The 21,168-nt window shown below is 46.9% G+C and overlaps 1 protein-coding gene across 1 annotated transcript in view; it reads right to left on the bottom strand.

Annotated features, from left to right (window-relative positions):
* LOC133196893 (mucin-2-like) overlaps positions 1-21,168 on the bottom strand; it is a 65,279-nt gene that overhangs the window by 4,189 nt on the left and 39,922 nt on the right. The window contains exons 14-17 of the mRNA XM_061332744.1: positions 16,115-16,273; positions 14,293-14,373; positions 9,539-9,694; positions 9,172-9,212 (exon numbers count right to left, since the gene is read on the bottom strand). Coding sequence (XP_061188728.1) covers positions 9,172-9,212; positions 9,539-9,694; positions 14,293-14,373; positions 16,115-16,273 — 437 coding nt within the window. The remainder of the gene's footprint in view (positions 1-9,171; positions 9,213-9,538; positions 9,695-14,292; positions 14,374-16,114; positions 16,274-21,168) is intronic.

The raw sequence follows: 21,168 nt of genomic DNA, 5'->3' as shown, positions 1-21,168 counted from the left end.
TGTAGCTTGAGTTGTAGAGGTGCTGGCTTCACTTGTGCTGCTTACAGTTGTTGGAAGAGCTGTGGTGCTTTCTGTAGCTGTTGTGCTGGCTTCAGTACTGCTTGTTGTTGCGCTGGTTTCACTTGTCGTGCTAGGTTCTGTACTTGTTGAAGTGACTTCAGCGGTAGAGCTACTGACAGTGGAGGACTCCGTGCTGCCTAGTCTTGAGGTTGTGTCTGCAACTGTGGATGTCAATGTAGCTTGAGTTGTAGAGGTGCTGGCTTCACTTGTTCTGCTTACAGTTGTTGGAACAGCTGTGGTGCTTTCTGTAGCTGTTGTGCTGGCTTCAGTACTGCTTGTTGTTGCGCTGGTTTCACTTGTCGTGCTAGGTTCTGTACTTGTTGAAGTGACTTCAGCCGTAGAGCTACTGACAGTGGAGGACTCCGTGCTGCCTAGTGTTGAGGTTGTTGTGTCTGCAACTGTGGATGTTAGTGTAGCTTGAGTTGTAGAGGTGCTGGCTTCACTTGTGCTGCTTACAGTTGTTGGAAGAGCTGTGGTGCTTTCTGTAGCTGTTGTGCTGGCTTCAGTACTGCTTGTTGTTGCGCTGGTTTCACTTGTCGTGCTAGGTTCTGTACTTGTTGAAGTGACTTCAGCCGTAGAGCTACTGACAGTGGAGGACTCCGTGCTGCCTAGTGTTGAGGTTGTTGTGTCTGCAACTGTGGATGTCAATGTAGCTTGAGTTGTAGAGGTGCTGGCTTCACTTGTGCTGCTTACAGTTGTTGGAAGAGCTGTGGTGCTTTCTGTAGCTGTTGTGCTGGCTTCAGTACTGCTTGTTGTTGCGCTGGTTTCACTTGTCGTGCTAGGTTCTGTACTTGTTGAAGTGACTTCAGCCGTAGAGCTACTGACAGTGGAGGACTCCGTGCTGCCTAGTGTTGAGGTTGTTGTGTCTGCAACTGTGGATGTCAATGTAGCTTGAGTTGTAGAGGTGCTGGCTTCACTTGTGCTGCTTACAGTTGTTGGAACAGCTGTGGTGCTTTCTGTAGCTGTTGTGCTGGCTTCAGTACTGCTTGTTGTTGCGCTGGTTTCACTTGTCGTGCTAGGTTCTGTACTTGTTGAAGTGACTTCAGCGGTAGAGCTACTGACAGTGGAGGACTCCGTGCTGCCTAGTGTTGAGGTTGTGTCTGCAACTGTGGATGTCAATGTAGCTTGAGTTGTAGAGGTGCTGGCTTCACTTGTTCTGCTTACAGTTGTTGGAAGAGCTGTGGTGCTTTCTGTAGCTGTTGTGCTGGCTTCAGTACTGCTTGTTGTTGCGCTGGTTTCACTTGTCGTGCTAGGTTCTGTACTTGTTGAAGTGACTTCAGCCGTAGAGCTACTGACAATGGAGGACTCCGTGCTGCCTAGTGTTGAGGTTGTTGTGTCTGCAACTGTGGATGTTAGTGTAGCTTGAGTTGTAGAGGTGCTGGCTTCACTTGTGCTGCTTACAGTTGTTGGAAGAGCTGTGGTGCTTTCTGTAGCTGTTGTGCTGGCTTCAGTACTGCTTGTTGTTGCGCTGGTTTCACTTGTCGTGCTAGGTTCTGTACTTGTTGAAGTGACTTCAGCCGTAGAGCTACTGACAGTGGAGGACTCCGTGCTGCCTAGTGTTGAGGTTGTTGTGTCTGCAACTGTGGATGTCAATGTAGCTTGAGTTGTAGAGGTGCTGGCTTCACTTGTGCTGCTTACAGTTGTTGGAAGAGCTGTGGTGCTTTCTGTAGCTGTTGTGCTGGCTTCAGTACTGCTTGTTGTTGCGCTGGTTTCACTTGTCGTGCTAGGTTCTGTACTTGTTGAAGTGACTTCAGCCGTAGAGCTACTGACAGTTGAGGACTCCGTGCTGCCTAGTGTTGAGGTTGTTGTGTCTGCAACTGTGGATGTCAATGTAGCTTGAGTTGTAGAGGTGCTGGCTTCACTTGTGCTGCTTACAGTTGTTGGAAGAGCTGTGGTGCTTTCTGTAGCTGTTGTGCTGGCTTCAGTACTGCTTGTTGTTGCGCTGGTTTCACTTGTCGTGCTAGGTTCTGTACTTGTTGAAGTGACTTCAGCGGTAGAGCTACTGACAGTGGAGGACTCCGTGCTGCCTAGTGTTGAGGTTGTGTCTGCAACTGTGGATGTCAATGTAGCTTGAGTTGTAGAGGTGCTGGCTTCACTTGTTCTGCTTACAGTTGTTGGAACAGGTGTTGTGCTTTCTGTAGCTGTTGTGCTGGCTTCAGTACTGCTTGTTGTTGCGCTGGTTTCACTTGTCGTGCTAGGTTCTGTACTTGTTGAAGTGACTTCAGCCGTAGAGCTACTGACAGTGGAGGACTCCGTGCTGCCTAGTGTTGAGGTTGTTGTGTCTGCAACTGTGGATGTCAATGTAGCTTGAGTTGTAGAGGTGCTGGCTTCACTTGTGCTGCTTACAGTTGTTGGAAGAGCTGTGGTGCTTTCTGTAGCTGTTGTGCTGGCTTCAGTACTGCTTGTTGTTGCGCTGGTTTCACTTGTCGTGCTAGGTTCTGTACTTGTTGAAGTGACTTCAGCGGTAGAGCTACTGACAGTGGAGGACTCCGTGCTGCCTAGTCTTGAGGTTGTTGTGTCTGCAACTGTGGATGTCAATGTAGCTTGAGTTGTAGAGGTGCTGGCTTCACTTGTGCTGCTTACAGTTGTTGGAAGAGCTGTGGTGCTTTCTGTAGCTGTTGTGCTGGCTTCAGTACTGCTTGTTGTTGCGCTGGTTTCACTTGTCGTGCTAGGTTCTGTACTTGTTGAAGTGACTTCAGCGGTAGAGCTACTGACAATGGAGGACTCCGTGCTGCCTAGTGTTGAGGTTGTTGTGTCTGCAACTGTGGATGTCAATGTAGCTTGAGTTGTAGAGGTGCTGGCTTCACTTGTGCTGCTTACAGTTGTTGGAACAGCTGTGGTGCTTTCTGTAGCTGTTGTGCTGGCTGCAGTACTGCTTGTTGTTGCGCTGGTTTCACTTGTCGTGCTAGGTTCTGTACTTGTTGAAGTGACTTCAGCGGTAGAGCTACTGACAGTGGAGGACTCCGTGCTGCCTAGTGTTGAGGTTGTTGTGTCTGCAACTGTGGATGTCAATGTAGCTTGAGTTGTAGAGGTGCTGGCTTCACTTGTGCTGCTTACAGTTGTTGGAACAGCTGTGGTGCTTTCTGTAGCTGTTGTGCTGGCTTCAGTACTGCTTGTTGTTGCGCTGGTTTCACTTGTCGTGCTAGGTTCTGTACTTGTTGAAGTGACTTCAGCGGTAGAGCTACTGACAGTGGAGGACTCCGTGCTGCCTAGTGTTGAGGTTGTTGTGTCTGCAACTGTGGATGTCAATGTAGCTTGAGTTGTAGAGGTGCTGGCTTCACTTGTGCTGCTTACAGTTGTTGGAAGAGCTGTGGTGCTTTCTGTAGCTGTTGTGCTGGCTTCAGTACTGCTTGTTGTTGCGCTGGTTTCACTTGTCGTGCTAGGTTCTGTACTTGTTGAAGTGACTTCAGCCGTAGAGCTACTGACAGTGGAGGACTCCGTGCTGCCTAGTGTTGAGGTTGTTGTGTCTGCAACTGTGGATGTCAATGTAGCTTGAGTTGTAGAGGTGCTGGCTTCACTTGTGCTGCTTACAGTTGTTGGAACAGCTGTGGTGCTTTCTGTAGCTGTTGTGCTGGCTTCAGTACTGCTTGTTGTTGCGCTGGTTTCACTTGTCGTGCTAGGTTCTGTACTTGTTGAAGTGACTTCAGCCGTAGAGCTACTGACAGTGGAGGACTCCGTGCTGCCTAGTGTTGAGGTTGTTGTGTCTGCAACTGTGGATGTCAATGTAGCTTGAGTTGTAGAGGTGCTGGCTTCACTTGTGCTGCTTACATTTGTTGGAAGAGCTGTGGTGCTTTCTGTAGCTGTTGTGCTGGCTTCAGTACTGCTTGTTGTTGCGCTGGTTTCACTTGTCGTGCTAGGTTCTGTACTTGTTGAAGTGACTTCAGCCGTAGAGCTACTGACAGTGGAGGACTCCGTGCTGCCTAGTGTTGAGGTTGTTGTGTCTGCAACTGTGGATGTCAATGTAGCTTGAGTTGTAGAGGTGCTGGCTTCACTTGTGCTGCTTACAGTTGTTGGAACAGCTGTGGTGCTTTCTGTAGCTGTTGTGCTGGCTTCAGTACTGCTTGTTGTTGCGCTGGTTTCACTTGTCGTGCTAGGTTCTGTACTTGTTGAAGTGACTTCAGCCGTAGAGCTACTGACAGTTGAGGACTCCGTGCTGCCTAGTGTTGAGGTTGTTGTGTCTGCAACTGTGGATGTCAATGTAGCTTGAGTTGTAGAGGTGCTGGCTTCACTTGTGCTGCTTACAGTTGTTGGAAGAGCTGTGGTGCTTTCTGTAGCTGTTGTGCTGGCTTCAGTACTGCTTGTTGTTGCGCTGGTTTCACTTGTCGTGCTAGGTTCTGTACTTGTTGAAGTGACTTCAGCGGTAGAGCTACTGACAGTGGAGGACTCCGTGCTGCCTAGTGTTGAGGTTGTGTCTGCAACTGTGGATGTCAATGTAGCTTGAGTTGTAGAGGTGCTGGCTTCACTTGTTCTGCTTACAGTTGTTGGAACAGGTGTTGTGCTTTCTGTAGCTGTTGTGCTGGCTTCAGTACTGCTTGTTGTTGCGCTGGTTTCACTTGTCGTGCTAGGTTCTGTACTTGTTGAAGTGACTTCAGCCGTAGAGCTACTGACAGTGGAGGACTCCGTGCTGCCTAGTGTTGAGGTTGTTGTGTCTGCAACTGTGGATGTCAATGTAGCTTGAGTTGTAGAGGTGCTGGCTTCACTTGTGCTGCTTACAGTTGTTGGAACAGCTGTGGTGCTTTCTGTAGCTGTTGTGCTGGCTTCAGTACTGCTTGTTGTTGCGCTGGTTTCACTTGTCGTGCTAGGTTCTGTACTTGTTGAAGTGACTTCAGCGGTAGAGCTAGTGACAGTGGAGGACTCCGTGCTGCCTAGTGTTGAGGTTGTTGTGTCTGCAACTGTGGATGTCAATGTAGCTTGAGTTGTAGAGGTGCTGGCTTCACTTGTGCTGCTTACAGTTGTTGGAAGAGCTGTGGTGCTTTCTGTAGCTGTTGTGCTGGCTTCAGTACTGCTTGTTGTTGCGCTGGTTTCACTTGTCGTGCTAGGTTCTGTACTTGTTGAAGTGACTTCAGCGGTAGAGCTACTGACAGTGGAGGACTCCGTGCTGCCTAGTCTTGAGGTTGTTGTGTCTGCAACTGTGGATGTCAATGTAGCTTGAGTTGTAGAGGTGCTGGCTTCACTTGTGCTGCTTACAGTTGTTGGAAGAGCTGTGGTGCTTTCTGTAGCTGTTGTGCTGGCTTCAGTACTGCTTGTTGTTGCGCTGGTTTCACTTGTCGTGCTAGGTTCTGTACTTGTTGAAGTGACTTCAGCGGTAGAGCTACTGACAATGGAGGACTCCGTGCTGCCTAGTGTTGAGGTTGTTGTGTCTGCAACTGTGGATGTCAATGTAGCTTGAGTTGTAGAGGTGCTGGCTTCACTTGTGCTGCTTACAGTTGTTGGAACAGCTGTGGTGCTTTCTGTAGCTGTTGTGCTGGCTGCAGTACTGCTTGTTGTTGCGCTGGTTTCACTTGTCGTGCTAGGTTCTGTACTTGTTGAAGTGACTTCAGCGGTAGAGCTACTGACAGTGGAGGACTCCGTGCTGCCTAGTGTTGAGGTTGTTGTGTCTGCAACTGTGGATGTCAATGTAGCTTGAGTTGTAGAGGTGCTGGCTTCACTTGTGCTGCTTACAGTTGTTGGAAGAGCTGTGGTGCTTTCTGTAGCTGTTGTGCTGGCTTCAGTACTGCTTGTTGTTGCGCTGGTTTCACTTGTCGTGCTAGGTTCTGTACTTGTTGAAGTGACTTCAGCGGTAGAGCTACTGACAGTGGAGGACTCCGTGCTGCCTAGTCTTGAGGTTGTTGTGTCTGCAACTGTGGATGTCAATGTAGCTTGAGTTGTAGAGGTGCTGGCTTCACTTGTGCTGCTTACAGTTGTTGGAAGAGCTGTGGTGCTTTCTGTAGCTGTTGTGCTGGCTTCAGTACTGCTTGTTGTTGCGCTGGTTTCACTTGTCGTGCTAGGTTCTGTACTTGTTGAAGTGACTTCAGCCGTAGAGCTACTGACAGTGGAGGACTCCGTGCTGCCTAGTGTTGAGGTTGTTGTGTCTGCAACTGTGGATGTCAATGTAGCTTGAGTTGTAGAGGTGCTGGCTTCACTTGTGCTGCTTACAGTTGTTGGAACAGCTGTGGTGCTTTCTGTAGCTGTTGTGCTGGCTTCAGTACTGCTTGTTGTTGCGCTGGTTTCACTTGTCGTGCTAGGTTCTGTACTTGTTGAAGTGACTTCAGCCGTAGAGCTACTGACAGTGGAGGACTCCGTGCTGCCTAGTGTTGAGGTTGTTGTGTCTGCAACTGTGGATGTCAATGTAGCTTGAGTTGTAGAGGTGCTGGCTTCACTTGTGCTGCTTACATTTGTTGGAAGAGCTGTGGTGCTTTCTGTAGCTGTTGTGCTGGCTTCAGTACTGCTTGTTGTTGCGCTGGTTTCACTTGTCGTGCTAGGTTCTGTACTTGTTGAAGTGACTTCAGCCGTAGAGCTACTGACAGTGGAGGACTCCGTGCTGCCTAGTGTTGAGGTTGTTGTGTCTGCAACTGTGGATGTCAATGTAGCTTGAGTTGTAGAGGTGCTGGCTTCACTTGTGCTGCTTACAGTTGTTGGAACAGCTGTGGTGCTTTCTGTAGCTGTTGTGCTGGCTTCAGTACTGCTTGTTGTTGCGCTGGTTTCACTTGTCGTGCTAGGTTCTGTACTTGTTGAAGTGACTTCAGCCGTAGAGCTACTGACAGTGGAGGACTCCGTGCTGCCTAGTGTTGAGGTTGTTGTGTCTGCAACTGTGGATGTCAATGTAGCTTGAGTTGTAGAGGTGCTGGCTTCACTTGTGCTGCTTACAGTTGTTGGAAGAGCTGTGGTGCTTTCTGTAGCTGTTGTGCTGGCTTCAGTACTGCTTGTTGTTGCGCTGGTTTCACTTGTCGTGCTAGGTTCTTTACTTGTTGAAGTGACTTCAGCCGTAGAGCTACTGACAGTGGAGGACTCCGTGCTGCCTAGTGTTGAGGTTGTTGTGTCTGCAACTGTGGATGTCAATGTAGCTTGAGTTGTAGAGGTGCTGGCTTCACTTGTGCTGCTTACAGTTGTTGGAACAGCTGTGGTGCTTTCTGTAGCTGTTGTGCTGGCTTCAGTACTGCTTGTTGTTGCGCTGGTTTCACTTGTCGTGCTAGGTTCTTTACTTGTTGAAGTGACTTCAGCCGTAGAGCTACTGACAGTGGAGGACTCCGTGCTGCCTAGTGTTGAGGTTGTTGTGTCTGCAACTGTGGATGTCAATGTAGCTTGAGTTGTAGAGGTGCTGCCTTCACTTGTGCTGCTTACAGTTGTTGGAACAGCTGTGGTGCTTTCTGTAGCTGTTGTGCTGGCTTCAGTACTGCTTGTTGTTGCGCTGGTTTCACTTGTCGTGCTAGGTTCTGTACTTGTTGAAGTGACTTCAGCGGTAGAGCTGCTGACAGTGGAGGACTCCGTGCTGCCTAGTGTTGAGGTTGTTGTGTCTGCAACTGTGGATGTCAATGTAGCTTGAGTTGTAGAGGAGCTGGCTTCACTTGTGCTGCTTACAGTTGTTGGAACAGCTGTGGTGCTTTCTGTAGCTGTTGTGCTGGCTTCAGTACTGCTTGTTGTTGCGCTGGTTTCACTTGTCGTGCTAGGTTCTGTACTTGTTGAAGTGACTTCAGCCGTAGAGCTACTGACAGTGGAGGACTCCGTGCTGCCTAGTGTTGAGGTTGTTGTGTCTGCAACTGTGGATGTCAATGTAGCTTGAGTTGTAGAGGAGCTGGCTTCACTTGTGCTGCTTACAGTTGTTGGAACAGCTGTGGTGCTTTCTGTAGCTGTTGTGTTGGCTTCAGTACTGCTTGTTGTTGCGCTGGTTTCACTTGTCGTGCTAGGTTCTGTACTTGTTGAAGTGACTTCAGCGGTAGAGCTACTGACAGTGGAGGACTCCGTGCTGCCTAGTGTTGAGGTTGTTGTGTCTGCAACTTTGGATGTCAATGTAGCTTGTGTTGTAGAGGTGCTGGCTTCACTTGTGCTGCTTACAGTTGTTGGAACAGCTGTGGTGCTTTCTGTAGCTGTTGTGTTGGCTTCAGTACTGCTTGTTGTTGCGCTGGTTTCACTTGTCGTGGTAGGTTCTGTACTTGTTGAAGTGACTTCAGCCGTAGAGCTACTGACAGTGGAGGACTCCGTGCTGCCTAGTGTTGAGGTTGTTGTGTCTGCAACTGTGGATGTCAATGTAGCTTGAGTTGTAGAGGTGATGTCTTCACTTGTGCTGCTTACAGTTGTTGGAACAGCTGTGGTGCTTTCTGTAGCTGTTGTGCTGGCTTCAGTACTGCTTGTTGTTGCGCTGGTTTCACTTGTCGTGCTAGGTTCTGTACTTGTTGAAGTGACTTCAGCCGTTGAGCTACTGGCAGTGGAGGACTCCGTGCTGCCTAGTGTTGAGGTTGTTGTGTCTGCAACTGTGGATGTCAATGTAGCTTGAGTTGTAGAGGTGCTGGCTTCACTTGTGCTGCTTACAGTTGTTGGAACAGCTGTGGTGCTTTCTGTAGCTGTTGTGCTGGCTTCAGTACTTCTTGTTGTTGCGCTGGTTTCACTTGTCGTGCTAGGTTCTGTACTTGTTGAAGTGACTTCAGCCGTAGAGATACTGACAGTGGAGGACTCCGTGCTGCCTAGTGTTGAGGTTGTTGTGTCTGCAACTGTGGATGTCAATGTAGCTTGAGTTGTAGAGGTGCTGGCTTCACTCGTGCTGCTTACAGTTGTTGGAACAGTTGTGGTGCTTTCTGTAGCTGTTGTGCTGGTTTCAGTACTGCTACTTGTTGCCCTGGTTTCACTTGTCGTGCTAGGTTCTGTACTTGTTGAAGTGACTTCAGCCGTAGAGCTACTGACAGTGGAGGACTCCGTGCTGCCTAGTGTTGAGGTTGTTGTGTCTGCAACTGTGGATGTCAATGTAGCTTGAGTTGTAGAGGTGCTGGCTTCACTTGTGCTGCTTACAGTTGTTGGAACAGCTGTGGTGCTTTCTGTAGCTGTTGTGCTGGCTTCAGTATTTCTTGTTGTTGCGCTGGTTTCACTTGTCGTGGTAGGTTCTTTACTTGTTGAAGTGACTTCAGCCGTAGAGCTACTGACAGTGGAGGACTCCGTGCTGCCTTGTGTTGAGGATGTTGTGTCTGTAAATTGGGATGTATCTTGCTTCATTTGTAGCGGTTTTTATTTCACGTTTGATGATTAGCGTTGTCCGAAGATTTTTCGTTTTTTTCTTATAGGAATTACTCTTCTTTATATTTTGAATATGTAAGTGTTTGTGTCTCCGTTTTTGTATTAGTACTTTATACTTTTCCTTCTGTTTTAACCTTCTTTGTTTGCTTATAATCAACGATTTTAGAATTTTTGAAAATAAAGCTTTTTAGATTTTCCCTGACTTTTCTGACAAATTGCATAGAATTCTGTCCTACTAATTTTATTTCTGTCCACCTTTATGGAAGAGAAAACTTACCTTCAAGATTAGATGTAGAATTTGAAACTATGGTTGGAGAAATGGGCTCGGTTGAAAGCTTTGTTGTTGCACTGGATGAAATATCAACTGAGGTTGTTTTTGCAGCTTCAGTGCTAGAAGAAGTACTTGTTGCTCCTAAATCTGTCGATGTCGTTCCTGTTGTAAAGAATTGTCAATTTGAAATAATTCAGAAGTGAATCGGTATCGATTAACTGTTTAAAAGCATACATTTGGGAGATCTTGAAAACCCGCCCAGAATAACTAGATACAAGCTTACTCTACTATTATTAGTGAAACGAAAATATTGTGAACGTACATATATTAGTGAAATCAATATTCAGACAAATCATGTGCTTCAATTGATCACTCAATCATGACATAACTCACCCGAGTTTCAAAAGCAGCAGCTATCAGTTTTAATTATATATTATCATGTTATTTAAACTAGTGGATTAAGTGCAGTTCGAAAGGCGCTTAAATATAACAACTACTATAAGTACGTTAAAGCTTCTTTCCTTTAAAAGCCAGAAAGATGGTGAATGTCATTGTTATCTAATATGCAGAAAAGTATTACAGATAAATAAAAATAGTTAACGTGACTTACTTAACAGACTCATACTATTGCATATTGTAATAATACGCTTAAGAAAATTCAACAAATAAATTGAGTATATAGATGTATGCTACACAGTTCCCCGTGCTACACAGGAAGCTAGTAAAAAACATTAGTGTTCTTCAGAAGATATACCCTGTACAATGAATTATTCTTAAACAATACTTGCCATCTCCAGTTGTGGTTAAAATGTTCAAAACTGTAGAGGTGTAAACAGATTTAGTAGAAAAAGTGTTGACATCGATTATTGTGCTGTCTAGACTTGTTGGAGCAGCTGTGGTGCTTTCTGTAGCTGTTGTGCTGGCTTCAGTACTGCTTGTTGTTGCGCTGGTTTCACTTGTCGTGCTAGGTTCTGTACTTGTTGAAGTGACTTCAGCCGTAGAGCTAGTGACAGTGGAGGACTCCGTGCTGCCTAGTGTTGAGGTTGTTGTGTCTGCAACTGTGGATGTCAATGTAGCTTGAGTTGTAGAGGTGCTGGCTTCACTTGTGCTGCTTACAGTTGTTGGAACAGCTGTGGTGGTTTCTGTAGCTGTTGTGCTGGCTTCAGTACTGCTTGTTGTTGCGCTGGTTTCACTTGTCGTGCTAGGTTCTGTACTTGTTGAAGTGACTTCAGCCGTAGAGCTACTGACAGTGGAGGACTCCGTGCTGCCTAGTGTTGAGGTTGTTGTGTCTGCAACTGTGGATGTCAATGTAGCTTGAGTTGTAGAGGTGCTGGCTTCACTTGTGCTGCTTACAGTTATTGGAAGAGCTGTGGTGCTTTCTGTAGCTGTTGTGCTGGCTTCAGTACTGCTTGTTGTTGCACTGGTTTCACTTGTCGTGCTAGGTTCTGTACTTGTTGAAGTGACTTCAGCCGTAGAGCTACTGACAGTGGAGGACTCCGTGCTGCCTAGTGTTGAGGTTGTTGTGTCTGCAACTGTGGATGTCAATGTAGCTTGAGTTGTAGAGGTGCTGGCTTCACTTGTGCTGCTTACAGTTGTTGGAAGAGCTGTGGTGCTTTCTGTAGCTGTGTTGCTGGCTTCAGTACTGCTTGTTGTTGCGCTGGTTTCACTTGTCGTGCTAGGTTCTGTACTTGTTGAAGTGACTTCAGCGGTAGAGCTACTGACAGTGGAGGACTCCGTGCTGCCTAGTGTTGAGGTTGTTGTGTCTGCAACTGTGGATGTCAATGTAGCTTGAGTTGTAGAGGTGCTGGCTTCACTTGTGCTGCTTACAGTTGTTGGAACAGCTGTGGTGCTTTCTGTAGCTGTTGTGCTGGCTTCAGTACTGCTACTTGTTGCGCTGGTTTCACTTGTCGTGCTAGGTTCTGTACTTGTTGAAGTGATTTCAGCCGTAGAGCTACTGACAGTGGAGGACTCCGTGCTGCCTAGTGTTGAGGTTGTTGTGTCTGCAACTGTGGATGTCAATGTAGCTTGAGTTGTAGAGGTGCTGGCTTCACTTGTGCTGCTTACAGTTGTTGGAAGAGCTGTGGTGCTTTCTGTAGCTGTTGTGCTGGCTTCAGTACTGCTTGTTGTTGCGCTGGTTTCACTTGTCGTGCTAGGTTCTGTACTTGTTGAAGTGACTTCAGCCGTAGAGCTACTGACAGTGGAGGACTCCGTGCTGCCTAGTGTTGAGGTTGTTGTGTCTGCAACTGTGGATGTCAATGTAGCTTGAGTTGTAGAGGTGATGTCTTCACTTGTGCTGCTTACAGTTGTTGGAACAGCTGTGGTGCTTTCTGTAGCTGTTGTGCTGGCTTCAGTACTGCTTGTTGTTGGGCTGGTTTCACTTGTCGTGCTAGGTTCTGTACTTGTTGAAGTGACTTCAGCCGTAGAGCTAGTGACAGTGGAGGACTCCGTGCTGCCTAGTGTTGAGGTTGTTGTGTCTGCAACTGTGGATGTCAATGTAGCTTGAGTTGTAGAGGAGCTGGCTTCACTTGTGCTGCTTACAGTTGTTGGAACAGCTGTGGTGCTTTCTGTAGCTGTTGTGCTGGCTTCAGTACTGCTTGTTGTTGCGCTGGTTTCACTTGTCGTGCTAGGTTCTGTACTTGTTGAAGTGACTTCAGCGGTAGAGCTAGTGACAGTGGAGAACTCCGTCCTGCCTAGTGTTGAGGTTGTTGTGTCTGCAACTGTGGATGTCAATGTAGCTTGAGTTGTAGAGGAGCTGGCTTTACTTGAGCTTCTTACAGTTGTTGGAACAGCTGTGCTGCTTTCTGTAGCTGTTGTGCTGGCTTCAGTACTGCTTGTTGTTGCGCTGGTTTCACTTGTCGTGCTAGGTTCTGTACTTGTTGAAGTGACTTCAGCCGTAGAGCTACTGACAGTGGAGGACTCCGTGCTGCCTAGTGTTGAGATTGCTGTGTCTGCAACTGTGGATGTCAATGTAGCTTGAGTTGTAGAGGTGCTGGCTTCACTTGTGCTTTTTACAGTTGTTGGAACAGCTGTGGTGCTTTCTGTAGCTGTTGTGCTGGCTTCAGTACTTCTTGTTGTTGCGCTGGTTTCACTTGTCGTGCTAGGTTCTGTACTTGTTGAAGTGACTTCAGCCGTAGAGCTACTGACAGTGGAGGACTCCGTGCTGCCTAGTGTTGAGGTTGTTGTGTCTGCAACTGTGGATGTCAATGTAGCTTGAGTTGTAGAGGTGCTGGCTTCACTCGTGCTGCTTACAGTTGTTGGAACAGTTGTGGTGCTTTCTGAAGCTGTTGTGCTGGTTTCAGTACTGCTACTTGTTGCGCTGGTTTCACTTGTCGTGGTAGGTTCTGTACTTGTTGAAGTGACTTCAGCCGTAGAGCTACTGACAGTGGAGGACTCCGTGCTTCCTAGTGTTGAGGTTGTTGTGTCTGCAACTGTGGATGTCAATGTAGCTTGAGTTGTAGAGGTGCTGGCTTCACTTGTGCTGCTTACAGTTGTTGGAAGAGCTGTGGTGGTTTCTGTAGCTGTTGTGCTGGCTTCAGTACTGCTTGTTGTTGCGCTGGTTTCACTTGTCGTGCTAGGTTCTGTACTTGTTGAAGTGACTTCAGTCGTAGAGCTACTGACAGTGGAGGACTCCGTGCTGCCTAGTGTTGAGGTTGTTGTGTCTGCAACTGTGGATGTCAATGTAGCTTGAGTTGTAGAGGTGCTGGCTTCACTTGTGCTGCTTACAGTTGTTGGAACAGCTGTGGTGCTTTCTGTAGCTGTTGTGCTGGCTTCAGTACTGCTTGTTGTTGCGCTGGTTTCACTTGTCGTGCTAGCTTCTGTACTTGTTGAAGTGACTTCAGCCGTAGAGCTACTGACAGTGGAGGACTCCGTGCTGCCTAGTGTTGAGGTTGTTGTGTCTGCAACTGTGGATGTCAATGTAGCTTGAGTTGTAGAGGTGCTGGCTTCACTTGTGCTGCTTACAGTTGTTGGAACAGCTGTGGTGCTTTCTGTAGCTGTTGTGCTGGCTTCAGTACTGCTTGTTGTTGCGCTGGTTTCACTTGTCGTGCTAGGTTCTGTACTTGTTGAAGTGACTTCAGCGGTAGAGCTACTGACAGTGGAGGACTCCGTGCTGCCTAGTGTTGAGGTTGTTGTGTCTGCAACTGTGGATGTCAATGTAGCTTGAGTTGTAGAGGTGATGTCTTCACTTGTGCTGCTTACAGTTGTTGGAACAGCTGTGGTGCTTTCTGTAGCTGTTGTGCTGGCTTCAGTACTGCTTGTTGTTGCACTGGTTTTACTTGTGCTAGGTTCTGTACTTGTTGAAGTGACTTCAGCCGTAGAGCTACTGACAGTGGAGGACTCCGTGCTGCCTAGTGTTGAGGTTGTTGTGTCTGCAACTGTGGATGTCAATGTAGCTTGAGTTGTAGAGGTGATGTCTTCACTTGTGCTGCTTACAGTTGTTGGAACAGCTGTGGTGCTTTCTGTAGCTGTTGTGCTGGCTTCAGTACTGCTTGTTGTTGCGCTGGTTTCACTTGTGCTAGGTTCTGTACTTGTTGAAGTGACTTCAGCCGTAGAGCTAGTGACAGTGGACTCCGTCCTGCCTAGTGTTGAGGTTGTTGTGTCTGCAACTGTGGATGTCAATGTAGCTTGAGTTGTAGAGGTGCTGGCTTCACTTGTGCTGCTTACAGTTGTTGGAAGAGCTGTGGTGCTTTCTGTAGCTGTTGTGCTGGCTTCAGTACTGCTTGTTGTTGCGCTGGTTTCACTTGTCGTGCTAGGTTCTGTACTTGTTGAAGTGACTTCAGCGGTAGAGCTACTGGCAGTGGAGGACTCCGTGGTGCCTAGAGTTGAGGTTGTTGTGTCTGCAACTGTGGATGTCAATGTAGGTTGAGTTGTAGAGGTGCTGGCTTCACTTGTGCTGCTTACAGTTGTTGGAACAGCTGTGGTGCTTTCTGTAGCTGTTGTGCTGGCTTCAGTACTGCTTGTTGTTGCGCTGGTTTCACTTGTCGTGCTAGGTTCTGTACTTGTTGAAGTGACTTCAGCCGTAGAGCTACTGACAGTGGAGGACTCCGTGCTGCCTAGTGTTGAGGTTGTTGTGTCTGCAACTGTGGATGTCAATGTAGCTTGAGTTGTAGAGGTGATGTCTTCACTTGTGCTGCTTACAGTTGTTGGAACAGCTGTGGTGCTTTCTGTAGCTGTTGTGCTGGCTTCAGTACTGCTTGTTGTTGCGCTGGTTTCACTTGTCGTGCTAGGTTCTGTACTTGTTGAAGTGACTTCAGCCGTAGAGCTACTGACAGTGGAGGACTCCGTGCTGCCTAGTGTTGAGGTTGTTGTGTCTGCAACTGTGGATGTCAATGTAGCTTGAGTTGTAGAGGTGCTGGCTTCACTTGTGCTGCTTACAGTTGTTGGAACAGCTGTGGTGGTTTCTGTAGCTGTTGTGCTGGCTTCAGTACTGCTTGTTGTTGCGCTGGTTTCACTTGTCGTGCTAGGTTCTGTACTTGTTGAAGTGACTTCAGCCGTAGAGCTACTGACAGTGGAGGACTCCGTGCTTCCTAGTGTTGAGGTTGTTGTGTCTGCAACTGTGGATGTCAATGTAGCTTGAGTTGTAGAGGTGCTGGCTTCACTTGTGCTGCTTACAGTTGTTGGAACAGCTGTGGTGCTTTCTGTAGCTGTTGTGCTGGCTTCAGTACTGCTTGTTGTTGCGCTGGTTTCACTTGTCGTGCTAGCTTCTGTACTTGTTGAAGTGACTTCAGCGGTAGAGCTACTGACAGTGGAGGACTCCGTGCTGCCTAGTGTTGAGGTTGTTGTGTCTGCAACTGTGGATGTCAATGTAGCTTGAGTTGTAGAGGTGCTGGCTTCACTTGTGCTGCTTACAGTTGTTGGAACAGCTGTGGTGCTTTCTGTAGCTGTTGTGCTGGCTTCAGTACTGCTTGTTGTTGCGCTGGTTTCACTTGTCGTGCTAGGTTTTGTACTTGTTGAAGTGACTTCAGCCGTATAGCTACTGACAGTGGAGGACTCCGTGCTGCCTAGTGTTGAGGTTGTTGTGTCTGCAACTGTGGATGTCAATGTAGCTTGAGTTGTAGAGGTGCTGGCTTCACTTGTGCTGCTTACAGTTGTTGGAACAGCTGTGGTGCTTTCTGTAGCTGTTGTGCTGGCTTCAGTACTGCTACTTGTTGCGCTGGTTTCAATTGTCGTGCTAGGTTCTGTACTTGTTGAAGTGACTTCAGCCGTAGAGCTACTGACAGTGGAGGACTCCGTGCTGCCTAGTGTTGAGGTTGTTGTGTCTGTAAATTGGGATGTATCTTGCTTCATTTGTAGCGGTTTTTATTTCACGTTTGATGATTAGCGTTGTCCGAAGATTTTTCGTTTTTTTCTCATAGGAATTACTCCTCTTTATATTTTGAATATGTAAGTGTTTGTGTCTCCGTTTTTGTATTAGTACTTTATACTTTTTCTTCTGTTTGACCTTCTTTGTTTGCTTATAATCAACGATTTTAGAAATTTTGAAAATAAAGCTTTTTAGATTTTCCCTGACTTTTCTGACAAATTGCATAGAATTCTGTCCTACTAATTTTATTTCTGTCCAACTTTATGGAAGAGAAAACTTACCTTCAAGATTAGATGTAGAATTTGAAACTATGGTTGGAGAAATGGGCTCGGTTGAAAGCTTTGTTGTTGCACTGGATGAAATATCAACTGAGGTTGTTGTTTTTGCAGCTTCAGTGCTAGAAGAACTACTTGTTGCTCCTAAATCTGTCGATGTCGTTCCTGTTGTAAAGAATTGTCAATTTGAAATATTTCAGAAGTGAATCGGTATCGATTAACTGTTTAAAAGCATACATTTGGGAGAAGTACAGAATGTATTTTTCATTGATTTATTTTTGTCGAAGGCTACGCTCAGTTATTTACTTGTTATAAGAAAAGTTGAGGACTTTCAGCATATTCAAAGAGGCATTATGATTTTACATTTGATACATCCACTTGAATAATGAAATACATGTGTAATGTGGAAACTAGAATTTTTTTTATATAATCTTGAAAACCCGCCCAGAATAACTAGATACAAGCTTACTCTACTATTATTAGTGAAACGAAAATATTGTGAACGTACATATATTAGTGAAATCAATATTCAGACAAATCATGTGTTTCAATTGATCACTCAATCATGACATAACTCACCCGAGTTTCAAAAGCAGCAGCTATCAGTTTTAATTATATATTATCATGTTATTTAAACTAGTGGATTAAGTGCAGTTCGAAAGGCGCTTAAATATAACAACTACTATAAGTACGTTAACGCTTCTTTCCTTTAAAAGCCAGAAAGATGGTGAATGTCATTGTTATCTAATATGCAGAAAAGTATTACAGATAAATAAAAATAGTTAACGTGACTTACTTAACAGACTCATACTATCGCATATTGTAATAATAATACGCTTAAGAAAATTCAACAAATAAAATGAGTATATGGATGTATGCTACACAGTTCCCCGTGCTACACAGGAAGCTAGTAAAAAACATTAGTGTTCTTCAGAAGATATACCCTGTACAATGAATTATTCTTAAATAATACTTGCCATCTCCAGTTGTGGTTAAAATGTTCAAAACTGTAGAGGTATAAACAGATTTAGTAGAAAAAGTGTTGACATCGATTATTGTGCTGTCTAGACTTGTTGGAGCAGCTGTGGTGTTTTCTGTAGCTGTTGTGCTGGCTTCAGTACTGCTTGTTGTTGCGCTGGTTTCACTTGTCGTGCTAGGTTCTGTACTTGTTGAAGTGACTTCAGCGGTAGAGCTAGTGACAGTGGAGGACTCCGTGCTGCCTAGTGTTGAGGTTGTTGTGTCTGCAACTGTGGATGTCAATGTAGCTTGAGTTGTAGAGGTGCTGGCTTCACTTGTGCTGCTTACAGTTGTTGGAACAGCTGTGGTGCTTTCTGTAGCTGTTGTGCTGGCTTCAGTACTGCTTGTTGTTGCGCTGGTTTCACTTGTCGTGCTAGGTTCTGTACTTGTTGAAGTGACTTCAGCCGTAGAGCTACTGACAGTGGAGGACTCCGTGCTGCCTAGTGTTGAGGTTGTTGTGTCTGCAACTGTGGATGTCAATGTAGCTTGAGTTGTAGAGGTGCTGGCTTCACTTGTGCTGCTTACATTTGTTGGAAGAGCTGTGGTGCTTTCTGTAGCTGTTGTGCTGGCTTCAGTACTGCTTGTTGTTGCGCTGGTTTCACTTGTCGTGCTAGGTTCTGTACTTGTTGAAGTGACTTCAGCCGTAGAGCTACTGACAGTGGAGGACTCCGTGCTGCCTAGTGTTGAGGTTGTTGTGTCTGCAACTGTGGATGTCAATGTAGCTTGAGTTGTAGAGGTGCTGGCTTCACTTGTGCTGCTTACAGTTGTTGGAACAGCTGTGGTGCTTTCTGTAGCTGTTGTGCTGGCTTCAGTACTGCTTGTTGTTGCGCTGGTTTCACTTGTCGTGCTAGGTTCTGTACTTGTTGAAGTGACTTCAGCCGTAGAGCTACTGACAGTGGAGGACTCCGTGCTGCCTAGTGTTGAGGTTGTTGTGTCTGCAACTGTGGATGTCAATGTAGCTTGAGTTGTAGAGGTGCTGGCTTCACTTGTGCTGCTTACAGTTGTTGGAACAGCTGTGGTGCTTTCTGTAGCTGTTGTGCTGGCTTCAGTACTGCTTGTTGTTGCGCTGGTTTCACTTGTCGTGCTAGGTTCTGTACTTGTTGAAGTGACTTCAGCCGTAGAGCTACTGACAGTGGAGGACTCCGTGCTGCCTAGTGTTGAGGTTGTTGTGTCTGCAACTGTGGATGTCAATGTAGCTTGAGTTGTAGAGGTGCTGGCTTCACTTGTGCTGCTTACAGTTGTTGGAACAGCTGTGGTGCTTTCTGTAGCTGTTGTGCTGGCTTCAGTACTGCTTGTTGTTGCGCTGTTTTCACTTGTCGTGCTAGGTTCTGTACTTGTTGAAGTGACTTCAGCCGTAGAGCTACTGACAGTGGAGGACTCCGTGCTTCCTAGTGTTGAGGTTGTTGTGTCTGCAACTGTGGATGTCAATGTAGCTTGAGTTGTAGAGGAGCTGGCTTCACTTGTGCTGCTTACAGTTGTTGGAACAGCTGTGGTGCTTTCTGTAGCTGTTGTGCTGGCTTCAGTACTGCTTGTTGTTGCGCTGGTTTCACTTGTCGTGCTAGGTTCTGTACTTGTTGAAGTGACTTCAGCCGTAGAGCTACTGACAGTGGAGGACTCCGTGCTGCCTAGTGTTGAGGTTGTTGTGTCTGTAACTGTGGATGTCAATGTAGCTTGAGTTGTAGAGGAGCTGGCTTTACTTGAGCTTCTTACAGTTGTTGGAACAGCTGTGGTGCTTTCTGTAGCTGTTGTGCTGGCTTCAGTACTGCTTGTTGTTGCGCTGGTTTCACTTGTCGTGCTAGGTTTTGTACTTGTTGAAATGACTTCAGCGGTAGAGCTACTCACAGTGGAGGACTCCGTGCTGCCTAGTGTTGAGGTTGTGTCTGCAACTGTGGATGTCAATGTAGCTTGAGTTGTAGAGGTGCTGGCTTCACTTGTGCTGCTTACAGTTGTTGGAACAGCTGTGGTGCTTTCTGTAGCTGTTGTGCTGGCTTCAGTACTGCTTGTTGTTGCGCTGGTTTCACTTGTCGTGCTAGGTTCTGTACTTGTTGAAGTGACTTCAGCGGTAGAGCTAGTGACAGTGGAGGACTCCGTGCTGCCTAGTGTTGAGGTTGTTGTGTCTGCAACTGTGGATGTCAATGTAGCTTGAGTTGTAGAGGTGCTGGCTTCACTTGTGCTGCTTACAGTTGTTGGAACAGCTGTGGTGCTTTCTGTAGCTGTTGTGCTGGCTTCAGTACTGCTACTTGTTGCGCTGGTTTCACTTGTCGTGCTAGGTTCTGTACTTGTTGAAGTGACTTCAGCCGTAGAGCTACTGACAGTGGAGGACTCCGTGCTGCCTAGTGTTGAGGTTGTTGTGTCTGCAACTGTGGATGTCAATGTAGCTTGAGTTGTAGAGGTGCTGGCTTCACTTGTGCTGCTTACAGTTGTTGGAACAGCTGTGGTGCTTTCTGTAGCTGTTGTGCTGGCTTCAGTACTGCTTGTTGTTGCGCTGTTTTCACTTGTCGTGCTAGGTTCTGTACTTGTTGAAGTGACTTCAGCCGTAGAGCTACTGACAGTGGAGGACTCCGTGCTTCCTAGTGTTGAGGTTGTTGTGTCTGCAACTGTGGATGTCAATGTAGCTTGAGTTGTAGAGGAGCTGGCTTCACTTGTGCTGCTTACAGTTGTTGGAACAGCTGTGGTGCTTTCTGTAGCTGTTGTGCTGGCTTCAGTACTGCTTGTTGTTGCGCTGGTTTCACTTGTCGTGCTAGGTTCTGTACTTGTTGAAGTGACTTCAGCCGTAGAGCTACTGACAGTGGAGGACTCCGTGCTGCCTAGTGTTGAGGTTGTTGTGTCTGTAACTGTGGATGTCAATGTAGCTTGAGTTGTAGAGGAGCTGGCTTTACTTGAGCTTCTTACAGTTGTTGGAACAGCTGTGGTGCTTTCTGTAGCTGTTGTGCTGGCTTCAGTACTGCTTGTTGTTGCGCTGGTTTCACTTGTCGTGCTAGGTTTTGTACTTGTTGAAATGACTTCAGCGGTAGAGCTACTCACAGTGGAGGACTCCGTGCTGCCTAGTGTTGAGGTTGTGTCTGCAACTGTGGATGTCAATGTAGCTTGAGTTGTAGAGGTGCTGGCTTCACTTGTGCTGCTTACAGTTGTTGGAACAGCTGTGGTGCTTTCTGTAGCTGTTGTGCTGGCTTCAGTACTGCTTGTTGTTGCGCTGGTTTCACTTGTCGTGCTAGGTTCTGTACTTGTTGAAGTGACTTCAGCGGTAGAGCTAGTGACAGTGGAGGACTCCGTGCTGCCTAGTGTTGAGGTTGTTGTGTCTGCAACTGTGGATGTTAGTGTAGCTTGAGTTGTAGAGGTGCTGGCTTCACTTGTGCTGCTTACAGTTGTTGGAACAGCTGTGGTGCTTTCTGTAGCTGTTGTGCTGGCTTCAGTACTGCTACTTGTTGCGCTGGTTTCACTTGTCGTGCTAGGTTCTGTACTTGTTGAAGTGACTTCAGCCGTAGAGCTACTGACAGTGGAGGACTCCGTGCTGCCTAGTGTTGAGGTTGTTGTGTCTGCAACTGTGGATGTCAATGTAGCTTGAGTTGTAGAGGTGCTGGCTTCACTTGTGCTGCTTACAGTTGTTGGAACAGCTGTGGTGCTTTCTGTAGCTGTTGTGCTGGCTTCAGTACTGCTTGTTGTTGCGCTGTTTTCACTTGTCGTGCTAGGTTCTGTACTTGTTGAAGTGACTTCAGCCGTAGAGCTACTGACAGTGGAGGACTCCGTGCTTCCTAGTGTTGAGGTTGTTGTGTCTGCAACTGTGGATGTCAATGTAGCTTGAGTTGTAGAGGAGCTGGCTTCACTTGTGCTGCTTACAGTTGTTGGAACAGCTGTGGTGCTTTCTGTAGCTGTTGTGCTGGCTTCAGTACTGCTTGTTGTTGCGCTGGTTTCACTTGTCGTGCTAGGTTCTGTACTTGTTGAAGTGACTTCAGCCGTAGAGCTACTGACAGTGGAGGACTCCGTGCTGCCTAGTGTTGAGGTTGTTGTGTCTGTAACTGTGGATGTCAATGTAGCTTGAGTTG

Source organism: Saccostrea echinata, unplaced genomic scaffold (assembly GCF_033153115.1).
Source record: "Saccostrea echinata isolate AGI-Se365-2 ecotype Australia unplaced genomic scaffold, CSIRO_AGI_Sech_v1 ptg000001l, whole genome shotgun sequence".
NCBI classification, from domain to species: Eukaryota; Metazoa; Mollusca; class Bivalvia; order Ostreida; family Ostreidae; genus Saccostrea; species Saccostrea echinata.
Note: the sequence above shows the minus strand (reverse complement) of the source record. Positions and strands in the feature narration are given on the sequence as shown.